We start from the raw sequence: 18,995 nt of genomic DNA, 5'->3' as shown, positions 1-18,995 counted from the left end.
GACTTGTAATCGGACTTACAATCAAAGTACGACGATGAATCTCTTCGTCGAGATGAATAAATTGCGATTGAATGAGACATCTGTTTAATTCTCAATATTGCGAGTATGTTAGTACTGTTAGTTCTGCACTTAAATCATTAATTAAATAAACAATTTATAAACGGCAACAATTCTCTAAAATAAATTATAAATCTCACATTTGGATAAAAAGAAATTACTGTGAATAATTAACTATGTAACTCTAGCTATTTTATATTTTCGACTGTTGTATATTATTCTTTTCTCGAACAATTCAGAATTATTCAGTTATCAGATCTCTGAAAGAAATTTTGAACATAATGGATTGTATTTCTTGATTATATCTTTTAACGGTTTAATTTATTATCTGATACAGAGATATTTACAAAAATATTTAAGAATAATCGCATTTAACAACATAAAGTCACTATTTTTTGAAGAGAGAAAATGCTTCATAAATCAAAATGTTTACTTGTAGTAAATTTTTTTGTTTTTTCTTTTCCCTCTTCCCTTTCGTTCTTTTTCTGTTGCTATATCGAAATAAAACGACACAAAATGGCACCAGAGAAGCATGTCAGACTTTTGTGCCGTGACAGCTCGGAACTCTTTTCTTATATCTTTGTAAATATAGTGTACTTCCGGCTGTTTGAATTTTCTGATCATGATGAGACCGTACTAGCTGCATTGTCACTTGGATGCAAGGTGTATCGAAATCGATTATTAATACACTGTACTTTCGTTTGTAGCGCATTAAGCAGCAATTAAATCGCAATTAAGCCGTATCATAGAATACATAAGAATACATAAGAATACATAAGCTATTCAGTATTCTGCACATTCTATAATTGGTGCGCGTATGTTTAAATTACTGATCGATTCTCTTGCGTGGTGTAGTGTGATAACGAAAACTACACTTCTTATCACGGAAATCGGTACGACTTATCATCTTATCGATGGTGTTACAGTTATAAAGACGGGTGATACGCTTTATTATATTTATTTATATTTGTTGCAAATATGATCGAGTTAAGGATGATCGACTGATTTTTTAAGTATTCTCAGCAAGATTAACGCTGAATGATTTATCGTTATATGTCATTAAAAAAAAAGATAGATATACGTCGTTTGAAATACGTGTCTTACTAATGTTTATACTGTTATTTATACAATATTCCTCAGCTTACTGCATTTTTTTCATTTATAGATTTTTTTGATAAATAAGAAAACAACTTTATCGTTGGCAAAAACTTGCCAAACAGAATAATTTTTAGTTATTTCTCTCAATATTAGGCGATAAACTTTTAAATCAAAATCTTATTTTACTAAAAAAATTTTATTATTTAATTTTATAATTTTCTAAAATTTCTATTTTAATTAATTTTATAATTTTTTATTGCAATTTGTTTATGCCTAAGATTAAAAAAAAAATATATAATAAATTTATTTTAAAAATGCATATATGCAGAAAGAAAGTGCAAAAAAGTTGAGTATTTTGTGTATATATATTTCCTGAATAATTCTGCAATTTTATAAGCAATAAATATAAAAATCAAATTTAATTCGAAGAAGATTCTTCGATGAATGCTGTTAGTGTACGTCCTGCAGAGCGCAGCACGAATCACGCTTTAGACTCTGCTGGCATCTGGTACCGTTCCAAGGAAAGCGGTTTCGCCGAAAGTCCGTCATTGATATCATGCACACGATAACGCAGAAACCATCAATATCTGAATCTGATAGCTTCATTTTTGCAACTATTCTTTGAGCTTCCATCGATAATAATAATTAAATGCCTCTATACATGCATTTTTTTAATGTTAACTAGAAATTGTTAACAAAAAAATGCAAAAATCACGATAATTGTTTTCTTCAGCACACTTCGAAGTGTGGATAGAAAAAAAAAATATCTGGAAATTATTTATAAATTTCCACGGAACGATATATGTGTTCGAAGCAATTCACCTGTGTATGCAAGGGCACCGGACATGCAGATCGCACACATAAGCGTTGCAGATCGTTGATGCGCCGTGTGCCGCGCGTTTGTCACACGCGACACACATAGACATTGCAAATGATGATTACTGCCGGTGTATCAATGTGATGTGCTCAATAGCAATAGAAACTAGCTTCGATAAAATTGCTTTCAAAATAGAATTCTTCTTGTGCCATTTACGTTTGCAATTTAAAAAAAAAAACAATTTATTTAAATTTATTCACACCTTAAATAGCGAATGCGCATGTGATAAATTATTGAAAAATAATGTAGTAAATTTTTATGCTCGAGTAATATTATTCAATGTTACCGCAATGTAAATGTTATGCAGTTAGAAAAAAAATGGGTCCTCCAAAATAAGCGACAGAGTTTTGATACAAAGTAAAAAAAAATAATTTTACCATGACACGGCATACACGTATGTTCGCGTTATTAATGTGCGTCCATTGTTAGCATTTTCGACCTTGCAGCACGCGAGAATGTGCACAGGGAACAATCGGGACGGTCAAGGAGAACTTACTGAATAATCAGCTTTGCGGGGGAAAATGATTGCGTCGCCTATGAATGAAAAGAAGGAAGCCATGAATTTCTGATTATCGTGCACTATGTAAACACCGTTTCGGAGCCGAGATCACGAATAACATTCTGCCGTTCGTGGACAGGCAAACATCTTTACCATAATTGTACCGTCACTTCCTGACGGTTGGAAGGATTTCTGTGATGAGACAGTAACGACCATGGACCAGAGTACCCAGAGAGAGAGAGAGAGAGAAAAAAGATTTCTGGAGTTATCATGCGAAGCGAGATGTTTTTTTTATCGTTAAAATGTCCGGATGTGTGTGTTCCATTAAAAATATTACATTAAATTTTATGAAAACCAACGACTACATATAGGAGAAAATTTTTGAACAACATTAATAAATGTTATAAGGATATAAAAGCGTATTGTTTGCAACGATTACAGCAAAGGATTGCACGTATACTTTCTCTCTTTACAGAAACTCAAAAAATTTCCGGGTACATGCCCCGCGCGAGATTATTAATACCAGCGAGGAGGGTACGCGAGGATTCGGAGCGTAATCATCGTGCGCCTCTTACGAGGTTATTATTGCTGTAAGGATGAATCTGTAATATCGAGGCGAGCCGGCTTGGCGCGGCCGAGCGAAAGTGCCTCGGCCGCATAAATGTCGGGCCGACTCCGGCCGGGAACCGAGAAGGTGGCTTAACGAATGTGGAGAGATCGGTGAACCGGAAGCGAAAGGCGCGCGCAGCTTCACGATTCGTTTGGTACGACGTACATACATAAGATCGTCAGTCTCCCTGCCTTTAACGCTTCGCGGAACTAGAAATCTGTTTTTCACGCTCAAACCGCGCGAACTTCGTTCACGCGTTTCTGTACAGCCACGTGCGAGTGAAAATTTTCTTTCTTATTGCACGTCACTTAGATTAACCGCAAAGTGGACTAGAGATATCTGCACGTAGACAAATTGCGAAGACTTAACCGAGGATATTAAAATACTTTTTTTTTTTCAAATGTGGTAAATTTTATGTTAGATATTATCAATCATAATTAAAATTAATTTTGATAATTATATTTATCATGATTTTTTTCTTCGTTTATGACGATTATTATATATTTCCTCTTTTCGCGTGGGATTGTTTGATAAATGCGCACTGAATTGGATCGATCTTGTCGGTGGAGCATATTTATCACGTTTACATTCATCGTGAGAAATAATTGTTTCCACGTGTCGATTAAAAGCTAATTGCCACGTTACGCTGCGGTGTAACGCGACCTTCGGCGCTGTCGAGCCGGACACGGATATTTCTAGATGTGCGTCCGCTAAAACTGCCGCTCAGACTCGTACTTTCGCGCGCACTCAATGCGCGCACAATGCAATTTTCGCGACGGAATCTATTTAAGATTGATATCTTGGACGTTTTGCTGCTTACGATGAGGCGAGAACTCGAACGGAGGGGAAACAATCCTGCTTCTTGAAAATTGAAAATTATGGAAATTATAAATGGAACGTGACTTTCAAGTCTTTGAAATACGCCGGGATGCGACACGGATTCGCTATCGGAAACGGGTGCCCACGTGCGCTTTTATTCGATGCAGCGCGACTCACGTGGCACAACACGTGAGCAGACGGCTATCACCATCGGGGAGTTCTCGCTGAGGGTGGCTTCGCGAGCGGCGCGCCAAGGTAGGGGTTGTTAAATGCGAAGCAAACGCGAGAAGGGAGTGCTCGCTCTGCCTAGTTACTGGTCACATTCAGAACGGTCAGAAAGCGTTGCGTAATTATTGCAGTGCGAAACAGTGGGCGGAAATCTTCGACACGCTGCGTTTTCGATTTTCTTTTCCAGAATTTTAAATAACTGTCGCGGTATCTTTGCCATTAGTCGAACACTTAGTCGCGCAAATTAAATCCTTAAGAGCTAGCTTGACGATTATTAACTTTGACCAAGTTGCAAATTAAAACAGATTTTATTTCTGCGTTTATTTCGCAGTTAGAAATCCGAATCCCTTTGTCTCCAATCTTCTCTCTGAGATCTAGGAATCATAATTTCCCAATTCTTTGTTCGACTACGCGACACATCGTAACGCCTAGTTGAGCTCCTTCGCGAGTCGCGATATAACGACGGCGATAAAAGCGACGAGAGGATTATCTCATGCATGACGGAAGCAGACGGACCGCAGGAAATCGCCAGAACAATTTATATTTTAATCGTCCCGTCGCAAGGAAGGGACGGGAGGAGGCTTTTATCTGTCGCATGGCAGGCGATGGCCCATCCGACCCATCTGCCTCAATCATCGATCGGAGGAGAAACAAATGCGGCATCACGCACGACAGAGTCCGAGTCGGCCTGCGCCGATCTCCGGGTCTGAGCGTCGACGTCTGGAATACGATCGTCGTTCGGCCGGAAAACACAAAGGGATGTGTGCGCGACGTCCATAGGCGCTGCTGCCGGCTGCTGCAGTTGATGGATCGAGTCAGTTATGAGCGGAGTGAAGAACGCTCGCAATGTAAACCTAATGGTCCAGACAGCCCATAATAAACACCACTGTACTCCGCATTTAGCGCTAAATTTGATCCTTGGACCAATGTATAGCGATGGATGAAACTCCGAATCGACAACCGTGAGAGATATCTAATGACTCGGCCGGTTTTTCCTTTGCGAAGAAAAAAATAAGACGCCTCCCTTTCTTCAACTTTTGAATATTCAATATTAAATATCTCGATATTTAAGCTGAAATTCAAATTCTACTCACAAATAAAGTCTACTCAATTTCAAAACTTCCAAATTTGCACCAATGTCTAAACTTACGCAGTTAAGTTCACGAAGAAGTCGTAACTAGAAAGCCATTTCTATTTGTATTGATAAAGAAACGTTTCCGAATTGATTAAGCAATCTCACTGCGTTGAATATCCGATTTTCTGGCCATCCTTCTCCGCGCATACTCGATATTTACCAGCGATTGTCGAACGATGCTTATCTAATATAAGCGTTCGACACTAGTAAGCGCGCGATGCAAATACAATGTCAGGTAAAAAGAATAGAAGTTGCCGGGTAGAAGAAATTCCGGAAACCGAGAATATGTGTACGGACAAATGTACGAAAAGTACGTTGACCTGGTATGACCTGACCTGCGACAACCCAACGTGTCCGGCGATAAACTGCCGTATATCAAAGTAATCTCATACGCGGATCATGGGCCTCCGACATATAGGCACGTTACGCAGCGATTGCGTTGCGCCGCTTTTACGTAAATGGGCAGTAGTACGCGCTGGTCTTCTGTATATGTATATGTAAGTAATTCGTTGTGTATCTACTTCCCGACGCATCGGCTATCATTAATCACTCTTTTTCCAAGACAAAAAGTTCATCGAATACATATCCTTCTCATCGAAATGTATCTTTCGCGAAATTTTATCAAAATTTGAAAAAAATACAAAAATTTTTCAAAAATAAATATTCGATAACTAAAAAGATGTAGATTGGAATAAAGATCTGTAACGATTGCTGTCGATCGTCGCGTTCGCTGCAATTATAATTCTGGAAACGAGTGCTATTTATGCAGATAAACAAAACGGACCTATTTGAACACGCTCCGCGATATACCTGTTAACTTGGAATTAATACCGGATTGCGTTTCCCAGAAATAGCCGGGTGGGGTTGCAGGCAAACACGTGACCGGGGAACGTGCCTCCCGGTTCACGTGGATCCGGACACATCCCCCGGCATTGTCGCCGACGCGCCTTGCACCCTCATCCCTCTTCCGTTCCGAGGCGGAGGAGAAGCTTTTGCTTCTCAGTCATCAGCCGGGTCTCTTCGGGCTGTGTGCGTCCGAGATTGTATCGGCGATCCTCGCGACAAAGCGCTGCGAATCTCTCCTCTCCGGCCGAAGCCGGGCCGGATGCATTCGCGTGCGTGAATCTATCCGATTATGTCAAAAGACACTTTATTATCGACGCCATGGTGCATTCATCCGTGATTCTTCGTGATCGTGATCGCGCTTTTGCCGATTCAGGCCGTGACGCGGGAGTAACTTACTTGGATCGATAGATTCGAACGACGACACCTCGAAGAAACCAGCCGGATTCGCGGAGTAACGCAGTGAATTTAAACCGCAGCTGTGGCTCATCAAACGAGATCGATCGCTCGCGGAGGCTTCTTTTCGTGGGAATAATCGACAGTTATAGCGGAACGTACCGCTTGTTTCTTCGTGATCGTGATTTTCTACATTACTCATTTTACACTGTACTTTTCCGTAATACATCCGTTTCGCTTTTGTCTGAATCGCACGATGGCGTAAAAGCTCTAAGGAAAACAAAAATGCTTATGTTTCCTCTTACGTCTTGAAGTGTAGAGTTTTTCTCTCTTTTTCTGTCTCTTTTACAGCGTTACTATTTTACTCGGTACACAGTAACATCCACAGCGTTTCATTGAGCCATGAATTACAATAAGTTATTTAAATACTATGCATTCCTTTCTCTTAGATGGACGGATAATGGATTTTTTAAATTTTACATACTATTATATTATTTTAATAAATACGAACAAATGTTCACACATAATTTATAGCAGATAATGAAAATGTCTGTATTATTTTTTTTTCTACTTTCTCTTCTTTCAAGATTTTTACTCTTTTTTTTCAATAAAAGGTGTACTGAATATATTTTATATGTACTGCGAGCGAGATAACACTATGCATCTATAAAACTCCACTTTTTTTAAATTATAATTTAGCTATTAAATTTCAGCACGTATTTAAATTACATACTGCTATACACACTTCGCGAGATCGGATGGAATATTGCGGAAGGTACACTTATATATGATTACTCACGCGAAAGAGGAAGTTTCTCTAATCCGCAAATTTCTGTGCATCACCTATAGGACAATTGACAACAATCTGTGAAATTACGTGCAAGAAAACCATCAAAAGCAGATATATGCTAATTTGTGACTGATGAAGTTTACGAAATTGCATCGAGAAATAAAATTGCAGCTACAATCAAAACGATAAAAATCGACTAAAGTATTACAATTAATCATTTTGTCGTGGAAACTAAAAATTTATTTAATTGATAAAGAAATTATTTAATCTTTCGAGTGATAAGAATTAATTGAAAAAAAGTGAAAAAGCACATCGTTGCATCGAAATTAACAGATGTAATGCAGAACTTGGTGAAATAACAACAGATGGAAATGAACGATCAAATTCAGACATGATATTAATTCTTTTCTGAGTAACAAGTGATTCCGCGAAGACATTTCCAATCCAATACAGCTTGCGGCGTATCCGATAAGAAAAAAAAAGGACTCTATCGAGTTCAGTATGGATTCCTGGACTCGAACGGGGAACGAGGAGGGTGAAGGGACGGCCGGTGCGAACGTCGCCGCGTCTTGGCAGCAGTGTTACGCCTGGTGCGCACCGTACTCGCATCCGCACCCCCACCACAATCACCCGCATCATCCCCGTCAGTATCAAGGTGGCCAGTATCAGCAACTACCGGGAAGCGCCTCCGCCGCCGTAAATGCATCCACCCACTATCCGTTCTCCCAGCAGCATCATTTGCAGCTACAAACCGCCCAACCGCCGCCGCCTTTGGACCAACAGCAGCATCTTCACCCTATTAGAGGGCAGATCGGACAGAGGAGAGCCGCTCCTTATGACGGATCAGGTACCCAAATCGCGTCGATTTTGGCGATATCAATGCATTTCGTAACCGAGAACAGTGCAATTTTATGAAGCGCAAACAATTTAGTATTGATTATGCTAGAAGACAAATAATATGCTAGAAAAATGCTTAATAACCAGTGATATTTATTTATGAGGAACTAATTTTCTCGATTTTTTCTCGAAAAAATTAGATTGTATCTTCGATCATTTTGGCCTTGGCTCCTGGAAATTCGAAATTATCTTCTTTCCCGCTACCCCGAAGAGAATTCCCCAGATGCGAAATTATATAAGTGCCCAAGTCGATCACGCGTCACGCGACGTCAATCACCAAATGGATCGGTCCTATCGAAAGGGTTAATATATCTCATCAGCTCTCGAGCTAGCTACCTCCGCATACATCCTAGATAACAGCTCGATTATAATTCCATTTTCTTATACACTTATACCCAAGAGGCTCGCGTTTCTTCGTCGTTTTATGATACAGACCCTTTTATCAATAATACAAAAAATGCCAAAAACGGCAAAGTATAAGATCTTAAATTTAGACCGATAAAAGAGATTTAATTTAACTTAAGCGAAAATAAAAATTCGATGCGACGCGCATTGAATTCTTGCGACTGCTCGACTGTCTATCGACGATGATCTAAGATAATCAAATTTCCTAAAAATGGTAAACGATTACGGTAATGAATGCTCTAGCTACGAGCAAGGAAAAATGTATCACGCGATGTAGGACGATCGACGTTGATGAATAGATTTTACTAATTTACTTCTATTTTCTTTCTGTTTTTAATTTTTACACGAGTACGAAGAGATACGCAACAATTGTTCAGTGCGCCGGAGATACGAGTAAAATTTTAGATTTTGCTGTTTGTGAAAATACAAAAGAGTATTACAGTGAAAAAATATCGAACTTCAGTACTTTCACAAATCTTTTCTTCACTAACGTAAGTTGTAAATGACAGGTTCGCGGATTAGACATTTTTATCCTCGCATGACGTTGGCGTCGGGATGGCGAAGACGTTGAATGCAATTTTTCCGGGAACGTGTTTGCGTAACACGTTTTGCGACGAAAGAGATTTGTCCCTCTATTACCGCGGAAGTCTTCGCGAAGGGTAAGGGAGGAAGAAAGTCGCCCACGCAACCATCGGTAAATAGTCCGCTGAATTATTCATAGGAATCTGTTGCTTCCATCTAAACCGGCTGTATCTCACCGGCTGCGTCTCTCGCGTTGCGGATTTGTTTAACCAAAAAATATAAGTATTAGAGAAATAATTTTTTTACTTGTTAAGATTCTCTTTTAAGATGAATGAAAAAAAAATGTTTAAGTCACCCAATTCTTTCTTCGTTATATAATAGACATGATATATTCATCGTTGTATCATTTGCTCATTAATTTTATGCCGCATGCTCTAATGTTGAGCGATTTACTTATCAATCCATAAAACTGATTATGTGTACAATATATGTATTTGCTACAATTAAATTTTGACTTAAAAAATCTTAATCACTTTGATATAAAAATGTGACTTATAAAACGGCTCAGGAGATGCGGCGCAAAATTTGATATAGATAACAGGATGAAGTGCTGGCTTAGTGTGAATAATAGCGTTACAATGCGATTCTCTGCCTAGAAATGACGCACTGAAGTGAGATCATTAAGATTGCACATATGCACCTTAATTATAGTTCTTCGTTATTTTTTCTGGCATATATTAATTGCATTTTTCGCATCTAGCTGAGTGCATTATTTATTCAATGTTTTCATATAAATATTTATTGATCCGCTTATCGCCTATCTAATGACACATAAACTTTTTTCGCATTTTTTTACGATCTGTTTGATCTTTTGGGTGGAGTCATTTATCATGGCTTAAAGCCGTAAGCTAATAATTTCCATAAGTGTGCAAAACTGGATTTCCCGAGAGAGAGAGAGAGAGAGAGAGAGAGAGAGAGAGAGAGAGATTTTTTGATTAAGATTTTTAAAGTAAAATTTTAATTGTGTAGCAATAATTTTAAAAATATAGTTTAATTTTATTAATTAGAAAAGTCTAAAATTTTAATTTTATTAATTATCAAATAAATTTGCGTCTGCTTATCTTCTTCGATCGTCCGAATTTATATGTTTTGACAATTGATTACATAACGTAATATTCGTCCGAGTTTATCGTCGGAGAGGATATTTTTCAGAATGCACCGAGACAACGATCGTGTTTATTTAAGAAAAGCGACTGTAAATGGAAATTGCCGTTACGAGCACGATACGCTCATGGTTTTTCTCTTTCATTTAAATTTTAGGTAATCTCAATATCGAAATAAACAACGACGTCCATCACGCGGAGTGACGTAACACGGAAACTGTATCTAATCGCGTGTGATTTCCATAGGCAAGAACTTTTTTCACCATATCCACTTTTATATTACTCCGTTATTCAAATTGCGCCTTGCTCGGTCGTTTTTGAGATGTATGAGAGAATAACTTCGCCATCTTTCACAAATGGACTGCAATTCGCCGAATCATAAAATTTTTCTCGATTGGAGACGTACCGCACTTTATAGAAAGAATTTTTATTTATTTTAAATAAACTTATTAAGTTATAAATTTATAAAAATATTAGGAGAAATTATGTTTGTACGGGCTTGTGAATGTATGAGATCTCACGTGCAATTTAATCGATATATTCTGGAATTCGCAAATTCATACATTTCTCGATCATTTGAATCTTTTCATCTCGTCACGCTAAATTGTTTTCATGCTAAAAATCACGCGTGTTTAGAGTTAGAGTAAATAATTAATTGGATAGTACGCTAACGACGCTTATCGTCGAGAGTGATGAACAAAGTGAAAATGCTACCGCAAAGAATTCACGTTGCTGCATGTGCGATGGATTACGTGATGATCGCTTGATTAGCGAGACGACAAGGAGAGGCGCGTATCCTCGAACGGGAACGTAAATCCATCCGCTGTCAGGACGCAATTATACTTTAACTTCTCGTAGCGTTTCTAACCACAGCCGAAGCATCGTGCAAACCGTGTGCATGACTTATTATTGTTTCTCCACTGCCATGCGTTTCGTACTGCCATACGCTGCTTGCATACGTTGGTAACGAGCGCGTAGTACAGGGATTGGGCGGATACACGCGCGACAAGTATCGAGGAGGACTTGTTCGTGTAAGCGTGACTCTGTGGTTCGTACAAATAATTACAATTAATTAATTATCTCGCGGCGCGCATCCGCGGTTTATGATCGACGAATTTCTTAGAATCGGCAGAATCGATGAGTCAAGGTCCTAATGACATGCCCATGTACGTTCAAGAATTGTAAAGTTCAGTTATAAAAAGTCTAAATATCAAAGCACATCTTACAATAAATTATTCTAATCATAACAATAATAATTAGAATTTAGAAAAAGAATACGATTTTTTATATAAAAAGAAAAAAAATTTGACAGAAAAGTTACAAGTGTTGAAACATTCTCGTGTTGGATTAAATTGTCGTCATATTCGCAATGAAGGTGAATTTTGTAAAAATTAATTAAGATATCTGAAAACAATTAAAAAAATTTTTCAAAAGGGAGAGGGAGAAGAAACGCGTCAATAATTGATTACGTCATAATTGGCCAAAGTTATTGTTGGAGATTTATTGAAGAGTTAACCAAGATTTAATTCTGTAATTCTGTTTCTTGAAAGAGGAAAAAAAATCATTAAAAATTGTCCTACGTCATTCAACGCATTCCGAGGACATATTCGTCCGGATTATTTGTAATGACCGGTGTGAAACAATAAACAAAGCCATTATCGTCATAATTAACTTTTTTCCTGTGAGTACTAATCATAATGAAATTATCGTACAGATAGCTCGTTAGATTCTCAAGAATCGCGATTTCGACGTCTGCTTTTTCTCGTCTGTATACGCCCATGAAGAATCGCGTAGATTTTCTGTCGTGACCGCTGTGGCTGTTTCTATCGCGTATAGAAAAAGATCGGATCGAAGGTTCGCGGAAAAGAGGCGGACTGAGAGAGGCGAACGAGACGACGAGGGGCGTAACGACGTCGCGAGAAATGTTGGAGGCGGCGGGGGCAGGAAGGGGTCAGGGGGTCTAAAACAGAGGAGGAGAAGGAAAGCGATTACCCGACGGCTTGCATCCTGCGCCGGCCGGCTCGGTTAGAAATAAACAGCGGCCGTAACGTTATCCTGAAACGTTGCATTATCCTCGGCAGCGAGATGGAACGCCTTGGACAACGTCCTTGAGCGTGGAAACGCACTTGGGCTGATACCGTAGGCGAGCGGAAAAATCGATGTTCTCTAAGCGAAGATCTAAGTTCGCGAGTTGTCTAACACGTTCGAACCGCAGCGTAAACTTCTCTTCATAAACATTCTTTGCAAAAAAAGTCCAATACCTTGCGCTCACTGTCAATTTTTCAAAATATAGTTCCTAGTTCTTAATTTTAATTTCTTGTGCCGTAACTTTCTGAATACAGTCGTATTCATTTTTATATATACATATATAATATTATTTAATTGTATATATAATTATAATATATGTGCAAAATGAAGTATCTATGACGTCGCGAAATCAATCGCGAAATTAACTTAATTAATATCATCCTCTAAGGATTTTTGACTTTACGAATGATCAATATCTCAAGCGGGAAAACCCGCTAATTCCGATGTACTATTGTCAGTGACCGTTTCTTTCTTCCGTTATTCTCTTACGCAATCACAATCGTATATCCACGGTTAATGAAATCGCACTACGCGACGCTTCTACATAATTATGACTCGATTATTATCTGTCACCGGTCGACATCAATAGGGCAGAATAGTATTAACTGGCGCAAGTATTAATCCGGAGAATCTCAAACGGTGCCACGAGCTTATTTCAATGAGAATGAGCGGAAGTGAAAATAGACCGCATATATAGTTCTGATTACCAAATTACTATTAGAGCTACTATTAGCTTTGCAACAATTTCTCACTGCGAACGTTGCCTAAAATTATTTTTGCTGTATTAAATACAAGTATGAATGTCCAATAAAATTATCGTTTTATCCTCTCAATTACAATCTAATGACTACTTCGATAAATATTTTAGATAAATGCTCGGCGGCATCGTCGCATCAAATGTTTTTACCTTTCACGCCGTAATTGCTTATCATATTTTAAGACGATGGTATCCTGACGGCGTATTAATGAATAATTAATAATCGCGAACGGAATCGCGACACGTGCGGTACGGTGCGACCCGGCGCGACACGATCGTCCCATACCGGCTATCATTGTGCCGATACTTGGCATTCTCTATTCTACGTTTTAAATAACGTCCGAAGAGAAGTAACGATACATAAGCGGAGTGCTGCGAGCACCACCGACCTTAAGGTCGGAATCTGCCGTGCGGTGCGGAGAATCCGAGAGCAGGACCATGCCCGCGGGCGCGTGGGCCCGGGTGGGCAGGGCCCCGGGGTCAGGGATCACCGCGCGGCAGAAAAGAACCGGGAAAATGTTCCTGCCGCGAGAGATACTCTATCTCCGAGCTCATAATGCGCAAGTGGGAGGCTGCACGCATACATGCAGAGAAAGAGAAAGAGAGAGTAAGAGAGAGAGAGAGAGAGAGAGAGAGAGAGAGAGAGAGAGAGAGAGAGAGAGAGAGAGAGAGAGAGAGAGAGAGAGAGAGAGAGAGAGAGAGAGAGAGAGAGAGAGAGAGAGAGAGAGAGAGAGAGAGAGAGAGAGAGAGAGAGAGAGAGAGCGCATACGCGCTCATCGTCGTATGCACCGCGATGCGGACGTGCAATCTCTGTGAAAGAAAAGGGACCCTTTTGTCCGCTCTTCTTTCCTCCTCGCTTTATTGGGCTTTGTTTTACTTCGCCTCCACCTCCGGAGAATGCGATTCGTTGCGCCGCGGATGCCATGTGATCTTCGACACACGCGAGCGCGCGCGGATATAATATGTCGTATAATGCATGTAGAAGGAGGAAAAAAGAGAGAGAGAGAGAGAGAGAGAGAGAGAGAGAGAGAGAGAGAGAGAGAGAGAGAGAGAGAGAGAGAGAGAGAGAGGGAGAGGCAGAAACGCGCGTAGCGATTTTTCCCTTTTTATCCTACTCATTTCCAACCATGACGTGCAATAGCAATATTATAATTGTAATCGTTTTCAGGTGACCCCATGATAACATCCTCTCTGAAGGGTAAGTGATCATCGACGATCAATCTTATTTTTATTTACTTCATGTATTTCCTACCAAAGGATCTGCGAAAGGATCTCGGTCGCGCAGTGTTTGTCCTCGCTTAAATCGGAAACGACAGTATGACAAGTCGCTCCTTTCTGCATGCATTTTATCAGTTGCGTATATATGTGTCTACGCTTCTTTTGTTTTGTTTATGTAAATCATAAACATGTTGGAAATTTTAATTGGATAAGATAATCCAATGAAATTATAGATTTTTAAAATTATTCCGGAAAGATAAAGTTGAATGCGAGAAAAGTGAATTTAGCGCCTGTTTTATCTGATAAAAAAATCACGCAGCTCAACTTTTATTTCTGTACTCTTGTGAATGTTTGTAAAAATTTTTAAATTGGTTTGCCAAAGTGGACCAACAAAATGAGCTTTAAGAGGCGTTCAGAGGCGTTGACGGGATTAAATAAAAAACATTCGCGGCGAAGATCAATCAGATTGATATCTCCAGCTAGAGCAGCGGATGTGCGGATAAATTATCATCATGCAGGTAGGCAACGGAGTTGCATTCAATTGATGCACATACGATATTTCGCGGGAAACATGAACAGGGTGGGAGGGCGGCGGCAGATGCAGAGAGTAGCCCGACCTTGTGACATCATATCCTGTCATGTCTTTATACCCATTCGCGTTACAAATGATTACAGGGAGTACAGAGAAGGATCTCGTGCATACCCGAGTGCTTCTAGAATTCTATTCAATTTTCCACGTTTTCAATTTCCGTTTTAACAGACAAACAATGTGAGCAATATAGGTACTCCATTACATTTGTCATAAAAAAATACAAAAATTTCGGAACTTTATTTATAACATATCACTGGAAAAACACGTAGAAATGGCTTTTCGTCCATTATTTTTGCTTTATATTATCAAAGATCTAAATAGCTGGTAATAGCTAGATATAAATAGCTAAGAGATGTAGACTGCATGATTAATATACAAAAATTAGTATATTTTTAAACTGTAAAATATACATATACGTTATGTTTTTTGACTTTTACATCAAAATGAGTGTAATCAATCATTCTCTTAAAAAACGCGTTTCTAACCGAATATCGATCGTCTTATAATTATGATTCTTGTTGCTATCGATTTAATCGGGTCTTGCCAACATGTGTTCGCATTATAGCAACTTGAATCGAAATATAATCTATTATCTCTTGATTTATCTTTGGTTAAACTTTAGTAAAATAATTTCGTCATTTGATTTTCATTAATTATCTTTTTATTGTCGATTAATTGATTGGTTTTTGAGTTGTCAAGCGTGTTATGTATATGTTTGTGTTATTTCTTCCCAAAATATTTGTCTACATGTTATAATTTTTTAATACGATTTACTATCTTAAATTAGTTTCTATTTTTTATTTATAGCCGAAGTCCGATATCTAAGATTAATCGTCATCGATATCGCGGTCTCATATTTTATCCTGGAGAATGTTGCTCAGACTATTTATAATGCGTGCGTGTTAGAGCATGAAAGGATAATCCCATGTGGTCGATGCTTAGATTCAAGTTTTGCGTGTTAAGGACCGAGATAAGCAATGTTCTTGTTTTTTTTTATTTTTTTGCTACAATTGGCATTTTAAAAAGTGCAAAAGCCACGATATCTTAATCGGATTACATTAATAATCATGATACGAACGCACTTAACGGTAAACATGAAAAGCTTTTCATTTCAAGAAATACAATATTCAAATACTTGATTTGAAACTTTAACCTCGATGAAGCTACTAATATTGATATCTTTTATAATATATTCTGATACTATTTTTTATATACATACATAAAATAATTTTTTAGAGCAATCAAAGAAATCTATGAGCACATTTTTTTAAGAAAATTATCAGAGTATCTGTAAAAGATTAACATTGCGCGTTCGCGAAGAGAGTGACGTAAGAATCGACTGGCAATGACGACTGTTCTTTCCCTATTGAATTTGTCTCGTAATAATTACGATCACATTCTGGTGTGGATGCATCTAATAATGGATTTTAATGAAATGCGTGTCGATGACAGGTAAACAGCGCGCACGTCCTGGCTCGACTCGGCAGCCGGCAAAAACGGTGTACTTACAATGCACCATCGCTATACAAACACTGATTTCTGCGCGTGGATGATCGCAATGCTTCTAGAATTATCGAGGTTCTCTCCATATGTCGATTATTTTACCTGATAGCTTATCAACATTAATTGTTCCCAATAATTGAGAAGAATCATGTAGAACAAGTTTCATTTTTCAATAAAAATAGATTAGATACGGATTTTGGGTTTTCTAGGTAAAATTATGTTGCATCGATATCTTGATAAAATTTTTTTGTAAATAAAGCATAAATTTAAAAATTAACTCGTTTGGTCGGTGCTGAACCGATAAAACTTTCTTTTTCTAGAAAAATCAATTTTCTCTGCCAATCATTGTGGCACTATAAAGTGCGAGTAACGTTAAAATCATCGTCACATGATTATAAAAACGTATAGTTCTTTAATATGGTCTTAATTCAAGCAATTATTATGTTTTTATATTTTTTCCGACTATTTTATCCTGATTAGATAAAATCCTTAAGTCGAACTTGCGTTCATGATTAAAATACAGAAAAACCACCCCGTAAACAGAAGCTAACAGTAACATAACATCAATGTTATAATTTCTCACTCAACAATATAACTGCAATATAACGTGCCTTGTGTAACAATTATATTATTGAGTGGGAAATTATATCATTAATGTTATGTTACTGTTACTTTGTGTTTACTGGGCAATCTGGATAATAGTTGTATCTTTACAATAATTATGTATTAATAATAATAAATTATTTGCGTGTTAATAAGTATTGAAAGTCCGTAGACCAGGCGCCAACAGGTCATCTACGCGTGTTTTACATGCTAATCGCAATAGTTGCGAATAAATTACAATATGTGTCGCGGCTTCTGCAAACGCAAGACACGCGTCTTATATTCTATTTCGGCATCGACTAGGACTTTGCACGCATGCTTGAATCTCCCTTTGATCTCACGGCTTGAGCGCGGCGCAATTGAGTACGGCGCAATTAACAGCTGACAAGCAGATGTTAGCGGCATCGCGGAACGTTTATATCAAAAAGATTATAAAATATTCCGGCACGCCTGCTGCGCTTCTCTCAAAGCCGATGCTCCAAAGATAATGTGCTAGAAGCACGTGCCGGATCCATTGGATTAGCAAATAAAGGGATAAATGATAAGCCATTTAAATTATCAGACATTACTTAAACGCAACATGTGCGTTTTTTTTTTCAAAATATTTACAAAATTCTCGAAGGCACTGATAGCGACATTTTAATCACTTTTATCTTCAATATATAAATGCGCAAATTAATTACGAGAAAATGATAAAACTAATATCTTGTTCTTTTCGTACATGTGCGTAATTACACATTTTTATATAAAAAAAAAAGATAGAAGTTCGAGATTTTTATTGAATTGGCCGCAACAAGCTCTAAAATAAGCTATAATGCGCAACAATAATTGCAAATAAAAATTTCTTCAAAAATCAAATAAAAAATACATATTCATATATTTCATATATCTTTTTTATATCAAGTATTAAAATTTTGCTAAAAAAAAATCTAAACCTTTCAACGTCTGAAATCTTTTCATTTCAGCACGGGAATAAAAAATAGTTCCAATAGACGTGCCAGAGAACAATGGCGGAAGTTTTCATGAGATGTATGAATTTATCGGGAGCCCACTGTATCGCCCACAATCGCGTACCGGCAATCAATTCAAACGATAATGAGTATGTGCTGGCCTATGTACACGCGCGGCTGACGGCCAAGAATGTGGTGGTGTCGAATGGATGCGAAATTATTGCCAAGATCCATTCGAGTCCCTGTCATGTACGTTGCATCCGCGTGTGCGAAAGGTCGCGAACGAAAGTCCCGCAAACGGTATTTACCGAAAGGTAATAATTAATAAACGTGCTGCCGCTTCCAGGTTCATGATTCGTACCGCGAGCGCCCATACGTGAGCTGCTCGTTTCTTCTTCCAAAAAAATCATTCGCAGAGGTTAATCGCGTTAAAACGCGCTCACAGCTTTCTTAGATGTGATTAAAAAATTATCTAATCAAGATTGTGTGCTTTGCATTTGCATTCTATAATTTGTAGAGCGCATATAAAGGCGAAAAAACCGGTGAAGAGAAAAAAACAAATTCCTACGAGATTATCAATGTACATACTATAACGCAGCGTGGTTATTAATATTTAATATAATGTTTTACATCGTGTGTATAATTAACTCGATTATAGTGACGTTAGAAAAAAATCTTAAATAAAAAAAAAATTTATTTTGAATTTATATCATAGATAAAGTTATTTCTATTTTTTTGATATATATATTAACATTTTAAATGCACAATTAGAAATATATTGCATTTAAAATTTGAAAATTTTGCAGCTATTCTGAAAGGAAAGTAAGAATGCATAGCTGGCAAAATACACGTATACACCGCTTCAGATTGCATCGGTAATGTGGCACTGCTCTATAATTACTCGCCGTTAATTGCAGGGAAGAAATAAATTAATAATTGTTACTA

At 37.9% G+C, this 18,995-nt stretch overlaps 1 protein-coding gene and 1 long non-coding RNA gene across 12 annotated transcripts in view; one reads left to right on the top strand and one right to left on the bottom strand.

The window, feature by feature from the left end:
- Positions 1-18,995, top strand: part of Pdp1 (PAR-domain protein 1) — a 67,894-nt gene that overhangs the window by 12,186 nt on the left and 36,713 nt on the right. For 2 of the 11 annotated variants that reach the window (XM_012362759.2, XM_012362758.2), the window contains exons 1-2: positions 6,314-8,199; positions 14,353-14,382. The exons of 1 other annotated variant lie outside the window; for it this stretch is intronic. In XM_012362759.2, the coding sequence (XP_012218182.1) occupies positions 7,854-8,199; positions 14,353-14,382 (376 nt within the window). In that variant the 5' untranslated portion in view covers positions 6,314-7,853. Of the gene's footprint in view, positions 1-6,307; positions 8,200-14,352; positions 14,383-18,995 lie in introns of those variants that run through there. 8 more of the 11 variants (XM_012362754.2, XM_012362755.2, XM_012362761.2 and 5 more) reach the window with 8 other exon arrangements.
- Positions 1-18,995, bottom strand: part of LOC137000197 (uncharacterized) — a 57,800-nt gene that overhangs the window by 15,912 nt on the left and 22,893 nt on the right. The gene's annotated exons all lie outside the window — the stretch shown is intronic.

This window comes from Linepithema humile, chromosome 1 (assembly GCF_040581485.1).
Source record: "Linepithema humile isolate Giens D197 chromosome 1, Lhum_UNIL_v1.0, whole genome shotgun sequence".
NCBI classification, from domain to species: domain Eukaryota; kingdom Metazoa; phylum Arthropoda; class Insecta; order Hymenoptera; family Formicidae; genus Linepithema; species Linepithema humile.
Note: the sequence above shows the minus strand (reverse complement) of the source record. Positions and strands in the feature narration are given on the sequence as shown.